The following is a 19,819-nucleotide window of genomic DNA, read 5'->3' on the forward strand; positions in this document are numbered from 1 at the left end:
TCCAATCAAACTTTTACGGTGCGACAAAAACAATTTGTTTTTAATGCTTCTCTAATAGCTAGATCCTTGATTTTACAAAATTGGAAATCTCCAGATCCACCAAAATTTGCACAATGGTCAGCCAAAATGAGAAGCACAAAAACAAGAGAAAAACTCTATTCCCTTAGAATAGGGGCTATCCAGACATCTGTACAAATATGTGGAGCAGAATAAAATAAAAATCTGTAGGCACTGTAACAAGGCAATAAGTGAAGAAATAGATATGGATAACTGGTGGTAGCTATAAGAACCTTTAATATATTATATAAGTCATTACGTCTATTTATTGTATTCTATATATTTGTACTTTGCGGACCCTTCAACGCTCACCAACTACAGACTGATCCCAATGCTACCATTCCCAGCCAAGATCTTAGAGAAGATCATCAAGAGACGCCTCACCAGAAATCTTGATGACCATGAACTTCTTGGCACCGCCCAGTCTAGTTACAGACCCAACCACAACATGGAAAATTCCCTCATTTCTGCCACAAATTACAGCTGAATCACTGGATGGATGAGACACAGCGGCCCTCAACCTCCTGGACCTTCTGCTGCATTTGCCATGGTTTTCCACCCAATTTTCATCCAAAGTCTACACAACATCGGAACCCAAAGATACGCACTCCAATGAATCTGCTCTTTCATGACTGGAAAGACCCAGTCAGTTAGTCAGGCACCATACACCTTGGACGCCGGCAACCTCATCTGAGGAGCTCTGCAAGGATCCTCCCTGAGCTGGACACTCATCAATGCATACATTATCTCTCTAGCCAGCATCTTCTGCTCTCACAACATCAATATTAATTCTTTGCCTCATGAATAAGATGCCCAGTACCCGGATCATGCCCAATGGCTGCATGAATAAAATGGCCTACTGGTCGAAGACCAGCAGTCTGAAGCTGAACAATGACAAGATTGGAATTGTTGTCTTCAAGAAGAGCACTTCATCACTGGACTCCACCTGCTCGCCAACAGAACTAGAACCGACATCCACCTCCACCACCCGCGCCAAGAACCTCAGGACCATCATCGACAGCAAACTTGACATGACTGTTCAACTCAACGTCGTCACCGCCTCATTCTTCCATCCAGTGCTTAATTTGCAAAATATTAAGTGCCAGGGCTCTGACCAGGAGGCTATTGCAGCTTGCACCACCCATCGCTCTTGTCATTGCTGCCAATACAACTACCAATCATCTCTCTTGCATGTAAATGCAACAGCTCAGATTATTCCAGGCCCCCATAGCTAAAAGAGTGGCTGGGGAGGCAGGTATTAGCAATTTTAATGTATATTGTATTCCTAAACTAGAGTTGTTCTGCTCATCTCTACATTAGATGTGCAGCGCCACCATGTGGTGGACTGTTCTAAGTATGGTGTTGACAATTAGGTCCTGTGTTGAGCACCGGAAACCAAATAAAGTGCTGGTGCTTAGCATCGGAAAGCTCAGGCTCAAATTAAGCACTGCTTCCATCCTTTAATAATGCTGAGGAAGATTTTCAAATCGTTTCTAATCAGCACCGGAAAAACCATCACTCATGCCCTTGTCACAGCAAGCTGGAAAACGAGAACACCCTCTTTGCCAGGAGCAACAAAAATCTCACCCAAATGCTGCAAACCATTCAGAACTCGGCAGCCAGAATCACCCTCAACCTCCCTAGTTGCACTCACATCACAGCACACCTGAAGGAGCTCCACTGTCTTCCCTCACACAAATGAGCACAATTAAAACTCCTCACCCACACTTTCAAGGCACTACATAACACTGGCCCAGCATACCTTAACATTCGCATCTGCTTTCACAAATCTTCCAGACACCTCCACTTGCCCAGGCTTCACTGTTATTGATATCATCATTTCATCATCATCAAATACTTTATTAGGAGTTTTCAACGATAAAAGTACACAAATACAGTATATACATAAAACTAAAAAATACACAAACTCAATTCAGAACACAGCGCTTTGTCATGTCATAAAATACTTTCAGTAATCCATCAGAGTGTACCTTTAAATTGTAAAGAATCACAGTGTCGGAAACCCCATAAAAACTTGTCGATAAATACTTTATAATTAGTTAAAATTGGTTTTAAAAAAGAGATATAGTTAAAATCCATCAAAGAAAAGACCCTGAAAATAAGACTCATATAACAAATATATAGGTAGTGGGAGATTGCGACAAAGAGAGGGAATAATAAGTAAGCCAGCTTTGTCAATCATTCCAGGGCCCTACACTTAATGTACCAGCTCCCATGAAAGTACTTGGATACTGCACAGACAACTTATGGAGAGAATTCTGTACGGAGGAGCCAAGTGACAACCTCCAGTTGGTGGCATCCAAATTGCTTACTCAGGGGGATGATCCATGTTTTTCTTAGACGGGTATAACCAGCACAGAAGAAACTAAAATACACTAGTGATACCTTTGATTGTTGGCAAACTGGACATACAGTGCTTATTGGAGCTAGGCAGTTCCACTTTGCTAGTAAAGATATTAATAGCAAAGTGCCATTGCAGAATTTAAGGGAAAGGGACTTTGCAGTTATTAAGTTAATACAATCAAAGAGAGGCTCAAATTGAAAATCAGGTTTAAAATTTAGAAAAAGGGAGGTAAGCAACCCGTCGGACACATTCTGAAATTCAGTGGAATAAACATGGTCCTAGAATGAATCCTTAAGTGTAGTCTCCTAAACCAATGTGTACTTGCCACTTTTGGATGTAAGACAGACTCTTAATTTTACCGCAACTGTCCAGTGTTATGACGTCCACCAAGGCTCCACGATAATTGTCCATGTCTGCAGATTATTTCAACCTTCTCCAATAAAGGAGCGTCCTCAATTGGGCTTTATGTGTCATTGAATTGAGACCCATATCTCATCTTAATGGTATTAGCGATGTATTATTAGGGAGGTTAGTTAGTGCTCTCAAGAATGTATTCTCCTCTAACTCCAGTTTAGTGAGATTTGAAGTGTGCCACGCTTCAGCCCTGTACAGGGCATTACTCTGGGCTTTAGCTCTGTACACCTTGAGTGCAGGAGACATACACCTTGTACGGGATATCTTATAGTGTCTTATAATTGCAGCAGAGTGCTGAATTTAAATGTATGCTGCTTGTCGCAACCTATATTGATCTGTAATTAATTTGTTGATGTTAAGTCTCAATTTGAGACAAAGATCTATCTGCTCAAGTACAACTGAGATTCATAATTTGCACAAACTATTGCACGGTGCAAACCCTGTCCTTTTGCTCTATCATCCTCACTTCTTGCATTTCGCAAAAACTGAAGACTGTGGGCCCCATTTATGAGAGATGACGCATCGCTGTGTGAAAGCAGCGATGCGTCACTTCTCAGTGCGCACTCCTTGCGACATTCCTGATGCGTCATATTTAATGTATGACGCATCATGTCGCAAGGAGTTACAGATACGTCAGTATTTCTGACGTATCTGTAAGCGCAAAAGTGACGCATTGCTGGAGTGTGTCACAAAAGTGACGCAACACCAGCAATGCGTCCTTTCACATGGGGCAAACCCCATGTGAAAGGGCCTGCGTCAGTCTTACGCCTGCTGTGAGGCAGGTGCAAGATTTTGACCAACGGCGTCCTAAAAGTGATGCAGTGAAATCTCATAGATTTCACTGCATCACTTCTACGACCATTCCTTGCGTCAATACGCCCCCCTTGCATACATTATACCTGGCACAGGTATAATGTGGCGTAGGGGTTTACAAAGTGACGCATCTACCTAGATGCGTCACTTTGTAAATATGGCGCAACAAGAGGCATTTTTTACGCCACTAGTGCGTCACAAAAAGTGACGCACCGGCGGCGTAAAAGTGATGCACAGCCTCATAAATGAGGCCCCTGGCTTTTTGAGTAGTCCAACTAGGGCATGGGTTTGGCAATACTCACACCTGCTCAGTGCAAGGATACCCTCATGCGCGGTTGCTTGCTCTACAAATCTGCATAATGTAGCATAACAATATAAGGTTCATAAACTGAGAATGGCCACAATCCTCATATTTGTCAGGAGTGGGATATTCTTCACCACAAATGACTAAACTGTTATATGCAAAATATTCTGTTCAAGGTTTTTCTTGTACAGCCACTCCCCTCTGGAATTCTTTGCTTACTGCAATTTGTCTAACTTACTACATTAATTTTTTCGAAATGCTCATAAAACATTTTTTTAAATTAACCTTAACTGTTTTATGTTAATCCCTGCTTTTATGAAGATTATATTTCATTTACATGATTTAATCTTTGCACGTTTTTTATTGTATTTTGAGCTGTTTTCTGCTTGTTTAATTTTAATTTCAAAACTGTAACTTTTCTGTTTAATTGTTGTTATTATTTTCAATACTTATAAAAGTCCAAAATCCATAGACACAAATTATTATTTTCTTATACATATATTTATAGAGCAACACGCTGTAAGAGGTTGGCTGAGCAGGGGAACCACCGTCACTTAGCAGTGTATGCCTAAATGCTGCTTCCCGTTTATGATTTGCTCTGACTTCAGGTACTTAAGGGCAAAGTGAACATTCAGAGTTCAGCATTCAACGTTGGCCAATGGCACGCATCATATGGAATACCAGGTAAAAACTGTTTTCAATGGAGGTTGATGACCTTTTATATGAAAATCTCATTACGTTATAGATTGGCTGGTGCGATCATGGGTAGTAACATTATTCTGCACTAGTCTCTTCTGTCAATATGTTCTTATTTAAAGCAGGGTTGTAATGTCCAGTATTCTTCCAAGCACAAGGTACTATAATCTGCATGATGTCACAGAGGTACAAAAATACAATGGGAATTCTTCCATGTTGCACTATTGTCAATGCTAGGTTTTATTGCCACTAGGAAGATTTTTGGGGTTCTGTGTCAAACACCAAACGGTGAATTGTGTTTGCAAAATTGGAGGTTTCATTGTGCATTTTTATTTTCCTTAATCTAAAATTGCGTTCACTTTCTGAATTTCCTACACTGAGGCTTTTACTTGTACGTTTTCTCAGAGTGTTTTGCAAGGGGCGGCATTTTACCTGCCCTGTGTGTCTCCTTCGCTTTATCCCCCAATGCACTGAAGCTCTCACTCACAGCATAAATGACCACATCGTAAAAGGGCAGGCTGTGAAAATGTGAAGTGCTGGCCGCAGCCACCGTGGAGAATGATAGCTCCCTGGTGGCTGACCCTTCGATCCGGTACTCCGGCTCTCCTGCGCATCAGAATCTAAAACAACCCGTAATTCAGGCAGACTGAACAACCTGCCGGGGTTAGGCAGCAGGGCCGGCGCTAGGCATGGGCAGCATGGGCGGCTGCCCAGGGCCCCCTGGTCTGGTCGCAGGAGGGGGGCCTCGCACCTTAAAAGACTTCGGTGTTTCGAGGCCCAGGGGGGCCCCTAAGAGTTTAAAGGTTCTACCTATTTCCCCTGCTGGCCCCTCTCACAGGGCCTAATCGCTGCAGCTGCGTGATGATGGCAGCGATTTGATAGGTACTTAAACTGCCAGTATGTGTGAAGTGCGCCCTGCCCCTGTATGAATGAAAAGCAGGATCTCCTGCAGGGCGCACAACAAAGAATAGAATTACTTCATGTCACGTGAAATCTGATCACCTAGGATGAGGGAACACTGGGAAAGGAAGCATAGAGGTGACAAAAAAGGAGGGGAGCAGATAGGTGTGAGTATGACAGAGACCTGGGGTGCAGGCAAAGAAGCAGACACAGCATTAACATGTGGATGGAGCAAGGCTTTTCGTGTCTTACACCCAGCAATTATTTAGAACGGAGATTGAAACGGGCCCCATATCTTTTCCTATATTCATGTACTAACTTGACCTGCAAAAAAACTGGTTTAGTGTCTGCACAATGAGGTATGACACGTTTACAGGGTCGGACTGACCTATAGGGCAATCAAATCAGGCTGTGCCCAACGGTCTAATCTGTCAGGTCAGTATGTAGGCTGTTTTTTTTTATGTTTACAGGCCTGCTTTATGGTCATATGAGACTTTTATTAAGGTTGATTTTCATGATATTTTAAAACAAACTTTGCTTCCAGCAAACTCAAATATATGCAGTCTTCCATACCTTACAAAATCGTATACAGCATCTCTTTACAAATTAAAAACTGATATAATTTTCAAATACAGACATTTTTTTAGCTGCCTAATTCACTAATGGGGGCCACTTTTATTTCGGTGCTGGGGCCTATTTCCTCTCTCAGTCTAACAATGTATGTTAGGGTAATACATGGCAACAAATTAGTTCCTGTTTGTGGTTCACGTGCTGCACTTCATTTTGCATTCCTTAAAAATCCTAGGTATTTCCCAGATGTGTGTTTCTGTAATTCGTTTCACAGCATATTTCTCTTGTATGGTGCACACTTTTTATTGAGTTGCATCGAGGTCTTTATAACTGGCTACAATTGAGAGCTTTGTATTTGAGGCCAAAGGCAGTATAACTTTCTCACTGTGCCTAGCTGGGGATCAAAAAGGTGTTCAGAATGCATGATCATTCAATACATGGCCTCTCTGCAGAGAACACAGAGCAACAGTACAGTATTCAAATTGCAGGTGTGATTCTGTGCAAACATTGTGTGAAGGAGGCACTCATTGGTCAAAACAGTGACAAGGTCAACGAAAAATAATTTGTTGTTGTTACTCATTTATCCGAAACAGCTAACAACCATTGACAAAATCAATACTCCTGGTTGTTTTTAGGTGTATGTCAGTTGTGTTATACTTCTGTTTTCAATCACGGAAAGCCCAGAGAGAAAAAAAAGTACTGGTCAGATTGTACTCTTTGTGGAATCACAGAAATTTAGATTACCCTGTTCAGGCTACACCCTTAATTATGTAGACCACACCCCTTTTAGAGACCCACTCATTTGTTTTTCAGCCAGCCTAAAGGCGTGGGCTGGCAGAAAGGGAGACAGGGAAGAGGAGAGATGGATGTAATGGGCAGAATCCATGCAGACAGGCTGGTAAAGAGATTAAGAGCTGAGGTGAAGAGCATTACATTCAAGGATGTAAGAGGAGAAGAATCCATGCAAAGTGGTAGGAGGCCGGGAAACTTGGGATCTTTGAAATGCAGAGGTTCCTAACGTAACATTTAATAATTTGTTGTGGGCAAGGCATGCCTCACACTTCCTAGTGGTTTGGAGGTTTCACCCTTATCAAGAATACTTTTAAAAATGGCAGAAGATTGTATATTGGCCCATTTTCTATAAATTCATAATCCCATTCAATAGAACAATAACAATTTTTAAATCATTGAATGTATTTCTATTTAATACAGATGTAAAATATAGGTACGCATTTTTTAAGTATTAATTTTTAACCGTTATACTCACACCCAAACTCAGTAAGTAGCTTCTTGCAAAAAGGCTTCAACAATGCCATATAATCTGTGATCTCTGAATAAACTGCACCTTTTATAAAATACAGCAGCTCATCTCTTAATGAGAATTTCTAAGTTCAAATATTTCTCTCATGTATTGTTGGAGCTACACTAGTTTCCCATTAGAAAGGAAGTAGCCTTCAAGGCACTGTATACTGCTCACAACATAGGTCCCGAGTACCTTGGAGAAATGCATATGGTACACACCTAGGGGAGCTCTTCGATAAACCTCCTCGGGAAAAGTGGAAACACCTCAAATAAACAAATAGACATGGAGTGGCAGAAGCTTTATTTCATTCCTTGCAAACTCTGAAACAATTTAGAAAAAAATTTAAACCTGGCTTTTTTCAACTATGTTGCCAATTAGCTTACAGGTGCAGATGGCAGTGCTACACTGGCATGCGCTATAAACAATATCAATATAATTAATGGCCAATTGAAAGGAGTTCCTATGATGTCACTTCCTGTTAAGTTAACTCGTATGCAAATTACAGGGGCCTCGCATTTTCCGATTCTGCCCAGGGCCCCATGAACCCTAGGACCGGCCCTGTTAGGCAGCATATTTATCCGTTCGAGGAAAGTAGGAGAGGACAAGCTGGATAAATGTAACGTCATGTAAATTGTCACACTGAAGCACAGCTGTGCTTTAGCCACAGTTTCTTGCATTGCACAGTAATGGGGACGGACCGCAACCTGCTCTATATGTCCATAAAAGGAAGCCATTCTTGAGAGGGAATCTGCAGTAAAACCCCTCGAGGTATTTGTCTGCTGTTGTCATGTTCTTTCTTATGACTTGTGATAACGTATTGCCATACCATCCACCATGAAATAAAGAAAAAAAAGGTGCAATGCGCTGGCATGACACAAAATGAGGAGGAGTGTTGGCCGCTGGAGCGGCACAGCATCCAGGGGTACATGGAGGGTGTGGGTGAAGCTCACCCAGGCGCGTAACACCAATTGGAATCACATTGGACTCACCAGGCTTTAGCCCCCTCCCCCCCTCGTCGTGTGTGGCAGCCCGGGATGAGACAGAACCCGGGCACTCACAGAGCCGCACCCGAACGTTTCACAGATCTTTAAAAGGCCATTTGAATGTTAATTAGGCCTTGCAGTTGTTTCACCCCTTCTAAGAGCCCCTGCAGCTCCACTCTGCCTACTGATTAAAGGTTCAGCCCCCCCCCCCGAAATTTTTTCTTAGCCCCCCCCCCCCCTTGAAATTTGGCTCTAGTTGCGCCTCTGAGCTCACCTCAGCGTCAATGACATGAACTGGAGGACAGCTGTGTAACAGTAAACAGCTTGTCAAGCAGTAAAGATAACAATACCTTTAATCAGCGTCTGGAAGTCATTGTGGGAGATCTTCTTGGCCTGCAAGTCAATCTTCAGGGCCATGAGCAGAGTGAAGAGGAACTTGTGATCCTCATATAGCCCTCGCGCGGTGTACTTGAAGACTTCGAAGGTGAGATATTCTATGATGTTGGCAATGCGTTTGGAGGTGATCTGGGATTTTGCAGATCTTTCCATGGATATGTCGAAGATGCCCAAGAACTGGCGCAGGGATGTCTGGTACATCACATTTACCAGGCTCATCTCCACGATGAGGAAGTAAAGAATGCTGCCACGAGTAGCAACAGGGCGATACTCCTCACGGGCGGTATTAATCTTCAATTCGGTCTCTGCTGCAATAGTTAATTTTTCATTAATCTGAAATGAAATCCAAACAAATTGATGAGAAAAAGAATGCAACCAAAAATGTGTATTATTTACATTTACAATGTGAGGAAGTATCAAACCTATATTTCTTGGAGATTTACCCGTACTTTTGTGCATTGAACATCTGCAAAAGGTTTAACATTAGATTTTTTTCACACTCTGTTCCTCTACTTATTTTTTATTTTGTTTATTGATTTGTATGGTGCACATAAAAAAATGATGCATGAAATATATGTGTACACCTACACATATGCCATATAAATGTAGTAGTATTTGTATAGCGCCCGAATCGACCCCCAAAAGGGTATCTCAGGCGCTTGTATGCATATCGCTGTGGAACCCTTCATGGCTTTTCCCTGTGAAGTGCCCACTCCTGGGCACCCCCAAGGTGAAGTCAGGCATCCTAGCGTTGTTGGGGCCTTTGTGGAGATTAAGCAAGCTATTGCCCAGAGTTGCAGCGTGGGACCCATGATTAGAATAGGCACCAAGGCGAGAATTATCAGGTCCACGGAAATTGAGCCCAAGACTCACCGAGGCGGGAATTGAATCCTGGTCCCGGGCCAAACCTCTGCCTCAGGGCTCTGCCACTCTAACCATTGAGCCACACTTCTCCACTAAAGTATGGCTTATTTAACTTACAGTTAGTGAGTGGTGGGTGATTTTTGTTCTTTTTCAAAACATTCTATTGTTTTTTATATGCTTCGTCAACTGCATACATAGTGTGTCAACATTTATGATTAATAGGATGAATTATTGCTTTCACTTGGGCATTTGAGCCAGCTTTCAGGAAGGTCGCCCTGATGTAAATGGAGGGTGGGTACATTTCTCCATAAGGTAAGGGTTTTAGGACGGCAGGAAGCATTTAATAAAAGTTCTGCCAGAGGAGTCTTTTCAGCTGGACATCTTTTACGAAGAATGTTTTTTTATGATGGGGAGATGGAGTAAAGGTGAAGTCAGCCCGATAGAGGATTTACAAACAGATACAATCTCGTGCAAATAAGTACATATGGCTAAGCAGGCCAAAAAGAAGGAAGTAGTATGATAAATAGGTTTTGCACTTCAGAAAAGTTTTTTACGTTTTGTGGAAGTTTGAAACCAGATCACTTTATTGAGAATGGGCACTGCTATTCCAGTGTTATCAAAATGTATTCCAAATGAGGTTGGGTTTCAAGTTTGCTTCCGTTATCCAGTTCCCCATAGGGTCAAATGGAAACGCAATAGCCGCTCTGCAGGTTGTGTTCATCACCAGGGTGGCTGAGAGCACTGCTTGCTGCCAGTGAAAGCGAGGCATCCCCAGAGTATAAATAAACTTAAGGAGGACTATCCTGGCTCTGGAGAATCACTATATAAGTTAGATAGAGGAGAAGAGTAGTGATCCTATAAGACAAAAGTCAAAGAAGGAGTGGAAGGAGGTGGGGAAGAAATGACGGTGCAGGAGGCTTGAGATGGGAACTTGCCGCGGCCTGAACAGAGAATATTGTGGCCGAATTAGGTGTTTGTGGTGGGGTTGGGAAGCTGAAATAGCTTAACATGAGGCAAGGAACACAAGACAGGGTGTCAAGAGTAGCATATCCACAACATGGGCACACAGAGGTTTGTACTAGGATAGGACTCAGGAGGCACAAAATGAAACATTAGTGTTTCCTAAGAATTAGTGTAGTTATTAATGGGACAGGGAGACGATAGAGGGCAGAACATGGTCCTATGAAAGATCAATAGTGTGCTCAGCACAGCCATTCTGTAGTGTAGTTCCTAGTTTCCCACTAGGCCCTGCGCATTGGAATAACATAAACAGTAGTATCGACGTGGAACTGCTTATATTCCAGGCCTCCACTGACTATGCTAAACTTAATTGGGTTGTGTTACCAACTAGCTCAGAGGTCACTGGAAACTTTCTTCTCTGCATAGGAAGTGATCAGCTTCCTTGGCACAGACAAGAAGGGATTCAGCTTTCCAACAACCGTGCAACATGACAACTTTGCTCCTCAGATCAAGAGTCGATCTCTAGGGTCGTGTGAAACAATAGACATAGATTTCACTCAGTCAGTCTGGTGCAGTTTACTTTCACAGTATGTAGAGAATAGAGAGACGAGCGTGTATCAATAAAGGTTAACATTTATTGAACAGTCTTTCTTCTCATACAAGAGAAATGTATTGCCACAATTGCAATAACTGTTATTATGAAAAGTACGTACAGTAAGATAAGAATAGCGAAATAGAACTGTAAAAGCATTGATATGGTTTCTTAGCCATACAATGGTTTAAAAGTAATAAAACATTTATACAGTCATATATACATTAGGCTAACATACTCAACTGGTGCTTCTAACTAAGCCTACCCCAGTGTGCCTGACCTAGGCCTAACACGTGAGAAGGGGAGTAAGTAAGTAGCTTAAGTTAAGTTGGTTTTGCCAAGGTTTGTTTCAAGAATTCTCGTCTAAGGGTTTAGTCGGCACCATACCTCTGAATAGAATGATGGAGGATTGGTATCTCCTTCAGGGGTCTCTTTCGATATCCCAGTCACCTGCGAGGGTAAACTGGAAGCGCCGGGACTGGATTTCTCTGCACGAGAAAGGCAGCGGCTTCTCTCAGCGCGTCTGGAGGAAGGAGGGGTGACAGCGTCCGCGGGCAGCTGGGCTGGATGTCTTCGCAGAGGACGGCTGCACGGCTCCTCAAGCGTACTGCACCATAGGTCGCGCTGTAGCGGCGATAATGGTAATCAGTAGCTTCACCACCACAGGATAGCAGGCTGCAGCGACAGACAATGCTCAACAGCAGTTTGCTTCGCTCTCACAGCTCACAGCTTCGCCGTTTGCTTAAGGCAACGTTGGTAATATTTATACCTGACAGGTGCCGGGTTTGACGCAAGTTTGCTGGACATAAGACGTCAATTAAAGATGTCACTAGGAAGTGGCAGCTATCAGTTGCTCATTAGAGTTCTATTACTAATCAAAACATAGCAAGCGGGGATTTCCAGGTTTGCTAAGTTTTTATCTTGTTGAAGAACTCGGAGTGTTATCTAGGAATATCAGATAGTGACTGCTGCTCTGTCATTGCACTAATTGGTCGCAAAGGAAGTAGCAGAGAGTCATGCTGGAATGTGGCTCTGTGGCTCTGCTCGTGTGAGGCCAGAGATGACTTTACAGAAAATCATACTTGAACGGTTATGCCAATATAGGGAATAAAGGGCTTTATAGCCGAATAGGGGCATAAGGTCACAGTATCGATCAGGAACCTAGATAAGCACATGACACCCACTCCACGAATTCATGTCCATCAAAATTACTAAAACTAAGCAATTAGATGCATGTGTAACATTGTGTAACATAGCCCACCCCAAAATACATAAATGCATTCGAAATAGGCGTACTTGTAATACATGGAATTTAGGTACTGTACGTTTTTTAAAGCATAGTAATCATTCAAAAACTATTGCATATGAAATCAATGAACGATTATGCATAAAGAATTACACATGAAGTATCTCTGACAGAAGAAATGCGAGATAAATCATCACATAAAAATGCATTGTAATAATATGTGTGCTAGAGGCTGGTGTTATGTTTGTTATGTCTCTAGATGTGTTTAGAAATAGAAGTGTGAAGCTTCTGTTCTCTAAGAATAGTTTTTACGTTAAGCAAAGAATTGTTCGTGCCAAAAAAGAAAAGGGTCAATATTAAAAAAAAATTGTCCAATTCAAAGAAAAATCAGTTTACCAAAGCTCCTGGCAGTTTTTTGTTGATCAAAACTGAAGGCCGAATTCAGAGTTCATGGGAACGCCGTGTGTCGGAAAGCTTCTCAAAAAGTTATTGTTTCTCTGTGGGTGAGAACATCGTATCAGACAGGCTCGCAAAGAATTGGTCTACAAAATCAGGTGATAGTTCAACCAAATTAGATAGCGCTGTAACTTGGCAGGTGTGAGAATGATTGCTGTCATCGAAGGCAGGACCAGCAATGCTCACAGAACGTTGTACCTGGATGATGTTGCTTTTGTCACTCGCTCCACTGTTACCACTTGGCTGTAGTACAGGAGTCTCCACGAATGCCGTCATCAGGATTGGTAGCCGCTGGGGACAACACAATGCGTGAGCCGTTATTGGACTTAGCAAAGTATCGACGTCCATTGGTACTGCTGATGGAAGTGAAAGACAGATGTCCAACACGCATTCCTCGCCGCAAAGCATACACCGTAGCACAGGTAAAATGCAATTTTGCCATATCGGTCTGAATGAAAGGAACCAGGTCATGTTTAGATCTCTCAGCCTGGCCAATCCGAGGACGTTAGTTATCCTGTCCCTGTAGCGCATTGCTAGGATTGTTTCTTCCATTCCCATGGGAGCTATGTCTGAGCCGAGGTTTGCCATAACGTAGCAGGATGGTCAAAAATAGAATCCCTGCGATGAGTCCAAAAAATAGTGGAATACCACCAAAGATGGAGTGCACAAAATTAGGAAAGATTCCCAAAATTGCCTGGAAGGGTGTTAGCAGTCCCGTAAAGACTGTCTTAAATATGCCTGGGATGCTCGTGGCACTAGACATGTTAAAGAGTTGCTCGAGCATTTGTACGAAATGCACGGGGCAATTTGTTGATAAAAGGTCATGGACCTCAGTAGCCGTCCTTGCGACTAGAAGATCATACGTCTCTTTAGATGACGTTATAGGCACTGTTGTCTGTAAAAGTACAGATTTCATTTTGCTTAATGTATCAATTCGTATAGAATAGAGATTCAGACGAGGCCAGAGGGGAGTCACTGTGTCTGGAGGCCCGCTCGGGAACAATGCTTGCATGCAACATTTGACCATGGACGTTACTTCTACTAGATAACTTAGTCCGGGCGCGAGGCCACAGCACCTGTGATCCGTTCTTAGAATGTAACTCCCGTTTGCGAGTTGCATAAAGAAGGGCTCTATCTGAGTTGCAGGTGTGACTAGCTGGTGGCATGAAAGGTTGTTTGAATTTCCATCACATGCTCCGTGTAAATTAATACCCTGACACAAAAGTATACCGCTTAGTGAGTGTTTACAGTTGTCACCACTAAGAAATACATTTTTGTCGCTGTCACTATAGCAAGAATGAGTGTATGGTAATTTCCATTCGGATTTAACATATCCCTTACCCAATTGTTCATATTGGCCAGCAGGTATGTATCCAAGGCACTTTTTAAAGCGGAAAGTTGTTATCGGAATTGTGATAATTCCGTGTATTATCCATTCAATGACAGGGCTCTCTGACATTGTCAATGGTAATCTCTCGAGTTTCTCGATGCTCAAGATTGTATAGTCTGCTCCTTTCTGTGCCAAACTGATCTGTTTATCAGTAAGGTTAAAAATGGAAAATAATGACGTTGTGTTTATCAGACGCCAAGGCACATAGCCTGAACGAAGATTTTGCAGCGTCCAGCCTAGTTCTATAATAGAGCGTAATTGAGACTGGCCATGTTGTAACATTAGCAAATCTCTGTCTATCACATCAAAGGCAGAGGATACAATATTGTCCAAAGAATATATTCTGGAAGACAGAGTCATTAACCCATTGTCTACCACAGAAAGTGATTTTTCCAAATTAATACGATCAATTTCTCGTATCTTTTCAGCAGTTTCAATTTGCTTTACTTTCCAAGCCTCGTTGTAAGCAGCATAGATGCTGGTCGCTATGAAACGCTTTTGACGCTGTTTGCGTGGTCCAAGAATGAAATCGCGCAAATCAGCACCATCTTTTAATAAAGACAAGTGTTGCTTAATTTCAGCCAGTGTGGATGTAGTTAGCCATTCTAGGCAGAGTTTGCCTACACTGTATGTAGTTATAATTCCTGGATGTTGTCTCTGGGAATATCTTGAGTCTAATCTGGTCATTTTTAAACCCTGTGTTTTATTCAGGAATCTATCTTGACAGCTATTTGTGTCTGTAGGCCAGATTAACCACTTTTTCCAATCAGGATGTGTTCTGTTGAAATGTAAAATGTGTGACACGTCTAACTCATTATCTGCAGTTGCATTCTCAGCTATTGGCTTTGGTATAGACGGTGTTTTCATTTCTTTGTTCTTAGCTAGGCCAAGACAAGATGTTTGGTGTACAGTGTCATTTAAAAATAACATTTGTTCTGGTATCATGCAGGTTCTAAATAGTGCTTCTATGCCTTGCACCTGCCAATCTTTTGTACCCCAAATTGTTTTCGTTTCAATATTATTTTTCCAATAATCAAAACCAAATGTCATCATTTTGTCATAAAATGCTTCTGAATATATCAATTTTGAATTTGTCAGCATTGTTTTCATTCCTGTTTTATCTAACAGTTTATAATAAAACGTTTCTGCATCACTGGTGTTAAACCCTGAGAAGTATTTGAATTTCTCAAAAAATGCTTTAGAACTGCTTTTAGGTGGTGTAGCACAATGTTCCCATTGATTATACATAAAAACATTTCTAGGCTGTGCAGATTTATGCAAGTAATGATCCCCATAGTGGGTGTAACAGAATAACTGCTCATAACTAGATGAACCTTGTAAATAATCATGATCTGTGAATCTAGCTGACATTACTAAATCAGACATCATGTCATTAATACTGTTAAAGTCCCAATCATCAGAGAATGTACTTGGTGTCACAAAGTCACTTAAGGAAACCTTTAGTTGATGAGGATACTTCAGGATTTCGACCGGACCATAGATCTCATAGTCTGTTTTCTCCCATACTACCCCACCAGGTATTGGAATTGCTGTGACATTTACTGTTGACAGTTCTCTTTTCTTCACGTGGGATGATCTGTGTGGTTTCAGGACTAGGTTGATGTTCTGACTTGCTGTGTCCATTGTAATATATTTTCCTTCAATGAATTTTCCCAAACATAGTACCATGATGAGCCAAAGCAGGAGGAAAAATACACCTAGACCGAACCAGAACTCTAGCCAAGGGGAAATGAGGTAGATTTCCTTCAGTTGATGAAAGAGTTCCGTTGCTTTTTCTTTAAAAGACTTTTTTGTTTCTGGCATTACTTCCGGGTCATTTAAATCTTCAGAGAAGTTGTCGAAGTTGATGAAATAACCAGAGGCAGTTCTGTCAATTGATGGGATTGTTCTTTCAATCTGTCTCTCGGTAGCACTTTCTGATGCCACATTATTGTAGACTGGTGTTGTTTCTTGACGAACTGTTTCAATCTGTGTTTCAAGAGGCACGAGTTCCATGGCATTATTGCATAGTCCTTCATTGTGCACTGCAGGCTGATCGAATGTGATTAGTCTTTCAGTTTGAACCTCTTGTATTGTTGCAAGTTTGGGTATTCTGTTGTTTCTTGGGAGTCCACTGGGCCTACTGTTGATTATAGGCCACATGCTTGTGGTTTTACCAGGTCGATGGACACGACTCTGTTCTCCTTTTTACCAGCAAGGGGCGGTAGCACAACTGATCTTGTTCCGGTGACTGCTAAGACAGGTACTGCTTTTCTGTAAGAAGGCCCAAATTCCTTCTTAACCGCGATCTTTTCTCTGACTAGATCCCCAATCTTTGGAATCCAGACAGGCCTTGCTGGGGCTGTTGCGGGTGGTGCCTCGTCAGTGGTATTTGGCTGTTGCTTTAACTTTATGTTGCTTAATGATTTTCTTGTTTCATTCAGTTCCTGTAAAACAGCCAAACGGTCTTTTACTTCAAACTGCGTTGTTTCTTTTTGTACCACTGACATCTGACTATCGAGGTCCTGAACGCGCATTCTTATTCCGAACAATAGTTCGTATGGGCTGAAACCTTTTAGAGAATTTCTTGGCATGTTGTTAAGACTAGTCTGGACACTTATTAAATGTTTGACCCACCCAGCGCCTGAACCTAATACCTTCGCTGTTATAGATTGCTTTATGTCCCGGTTTTTTCTTTCTACCACACTATTCCCTTCGGGATGCGACGGACAAGAATACCGCAACCCAATTCCCATGCTAGCCATGGCCTCCCTATAAGCTCGAGAGCTGAAAGCAGGACCCTGGTCAGAATGGAACGTGGTAATTGCGTATGTGCCGATAAAGACTCGCAAATCTTTTATAACCGTTCTAGCGTCAGCCGAGCGCTGGGGCCACATCCATATGAACCTCGTACAGGAATCCACTGCTACCATGATATATCTATAGTTACCGTCCCTTTGTAGGGGACCACAGTGGTCCAGGTAAACGCATGCAAATGGTTTATCCGAGATGAGAAGGGGTGTCTGCGCTGGTCGTTTCACTGTTGAAACTTTTATCCTTTGGCATATGTCGCATTCCAATACATACTTTTTAGTTTGTATTCTCAAGCGAGGCCACCAATATCTCTGTTTTAATAGTGATACTGTTGCGGAAATGCCAGCGTGTGCAGAAGCAAGCCCTTCGTGTGCCGCTTTTATTAGTCCTAGTCTGTGTTCCTTGTTTGGAATTACTCTATCCCCCACTCCAGGGATTCGAGCAAAAGGAACATTATTTGTATCCGTTAAGTACAAGTACTTTTCAGGAAAGCCTTTTGGGAGTGTTTTCTTATCATTTTTTACTGACGCACTGACAGCTTGTAGAACATCGCTGTCTATTTTTGTTTGTGACCGAGTTATCGCGGCTACGGAAGCCGTTTGCACAGCTGCCTTCGCGGCTTCATCAGCCAATGAATTCCCTGCAACGTGAACGCCATCACGTTGATGACTCAGTGTATGTATCACGTGAGTCTTTTGTAGTTCTTTTTGTAAAAGAACTACCTGTTCCCAAAGCATTTTATGCTTTATTGTGCCACCTTTTGCATCTTTGAAACCATTTTCCACCCAATTCTGCAAGTATTCATTATAAGATTGTACGCAATAAAAAGAATCGCACACTATTAGTGTGGGGAATTCGCGATCAGTATTTTCTAGCGCCATCTTAAATGCTACTAATTCAGCTCGTTGAGCCGAGCAATCTCCTAGAGATTGTGTTTTAGTGACCAATGGTCTAAATTTTCCTTTGTGCCAGCGACCTTTAACAATCGCGCACGCAGCACTGTAAGCTTGCTTACCCCCAACTGCGGGTTGTGCTGATCCGTCAGTATATATAATACTTCCGTATTCTTCGAGAGGCAGGATTTCAATTGGCAGAGGACATTCATATTCATATTGTAAAAATTCCTGTGTTTTTAAGTTAGGATCAAATTCGTAAACCACGTCCGTTGCAGCAAGAGAATTAACCCACTGAATCCATCTCGGATGCAAAGCTTTAGCATTAGGAATGCTTGCTTTAGTTACCGCTTCTAAAGCCGGTATAGGAGTTACGATTATTATTCGTTTACCTTGTGCTAGGGGCCTTTCTTTCGCTACAGCAGTCTGAACCGCAGTTAGAATTTTCTCAGTTGAACTGAATTTTATTTCAGCCCTTGTGTACAAATGTGATTTGTAAGCTATTGGTACCTTTTCTCCCTCATTAGAGGTTAGGTACGTGAATCCGCATCTTCCTGGGATGACTCGGATTACAAGATCACGTGTGTTGTCACGTGTGTCTAATTTTGTTTTTGCTAACATGTCTGTTTGCAGTGATCTCAAAATTTCTGTGTGTTTTTGAGTCCAATTGATTTGTTTTAAATCAGGTTTTATTAGTTCGTAGAGAGGTTTAACCCTCTCTGCGTAATTTAGAATGTAAGTTCTTCCGAAATTCAGAAAACCTAGTATTGATTGTAAATTCTTCAGCGTTTTTGGAGCTTGGAGTACTGCGCACTTCTCTAAGAAGTTGTCCGCTAGGCTTTTCCCTTCACTTGATAATTCGTACCCTAAAAACAGTACTGTCAGATGGGCAATTCGAGACTTTTTAAAGTTGAATTTGTAACCCTCTGCTGCGAACCCAAGTATAATGGTGTTCACTCTTTTCAAGTGAGTATCCAAGTCGTCGTCTGTGAGATAAATATCATCTACGTAAGATAATGCTTCATCATCATAGATTTGTAGTAACTCTGTTACCCTAGCTGAGAATAGTCCTGGGCTGTTCTTGAACCCCTGTGGGAGTCGACAGAATTTTTTCTGCGACCCAAATGCGGAGAAAGCGGTCAAGTATCTGCTTTCTGGTGCAATGTTTTGACAAAAGAAACCATTAGAAATGTCTAATGTCGTTTTATATTTTTTCCTAACTATGTTATTCATTAGGGCTGCACTATGCGAGTTTTGTACTGCAAAAGTTTTGCAACATGTATTAAGGTGTCTGTAGTCCAAAACTAGACGATATGAATTGTCTGGCTTGGAGACAGGAAACAAAGGATTGTTCATTTGAGAGGTGCATGTTTCAATCACCCCCTGGTACTCAAGTTGATCTAAGATCTCCCTGACTTGTTTTTTAGTTTCTTGCTTTATGGGATACTGCCGTTGGGCAGTTGGTTCACTTTTTAGTTGGATTTTGTGAGGCGGTGAATCCTCATCCCATCCTACTTGATTTTTATACAATGCAGGTGCCTGGGCTACAGCCCATTTCCTTGCATATGTGTATTTTTTGTGAATCGGTATGTGATTCGAGAAGGCAGGCATAATTACCTCTTCGCCACGAGGGCACTCCCTGACAAACTCTGGGGGCCAATCTTTTTCAGCTAACAGAATATCATAGCCTTTCGAGAGCTTATCCCAAAATAGACCCTTAATTTTCCTAGTCTTATCACCCTCCATACGCAATGTTATTTCGTATATTTTATGGGGCTCGCTAAGTCTGGCGTCGGCAGTTTC

The 19,819-nt window shown here is 42.0% G+C and overlaps 1 protein-coding gene across 1 annotated transcript in view; it reads right to left on the bottom strand.

The window, feature by feature from the left end:
• Nucleotides 1–19,819, bottom strand: part of LOC147722959 (dynein axonemal heavy chain 5-like) — a 1,378,573-nt gene that overhangs the window by 371,934 nt on the left and 986,820 nt on the right. Inside the window, exon 67 of the mRNA XM_086965349.1 lies at nucleotides 8,756–9,134. Within this exon, the coding sequence (XP_086821475.1) occupies nucleotides 8,756–9,134 (379 nt within the window). The remainder of the gene's footprint in view (nucleotides 1–8,755; nucleotides 9,135–19,819) is intronic.

Source organism: Lissotriton vulgaris, chromosome 4_1 (assembly GCF_964263255.1).
Source record: "Lissotriton vulgaris chromosome 4_1, aLisVul1.2, whole genome shotgun sequence".
NCBI classification, from domain to species: Eukaryota; Metazoa; Chordata; class Amphibia; order Caudata; family Salamandridae; genus Lissotriton; species Lissotriton vulgaris.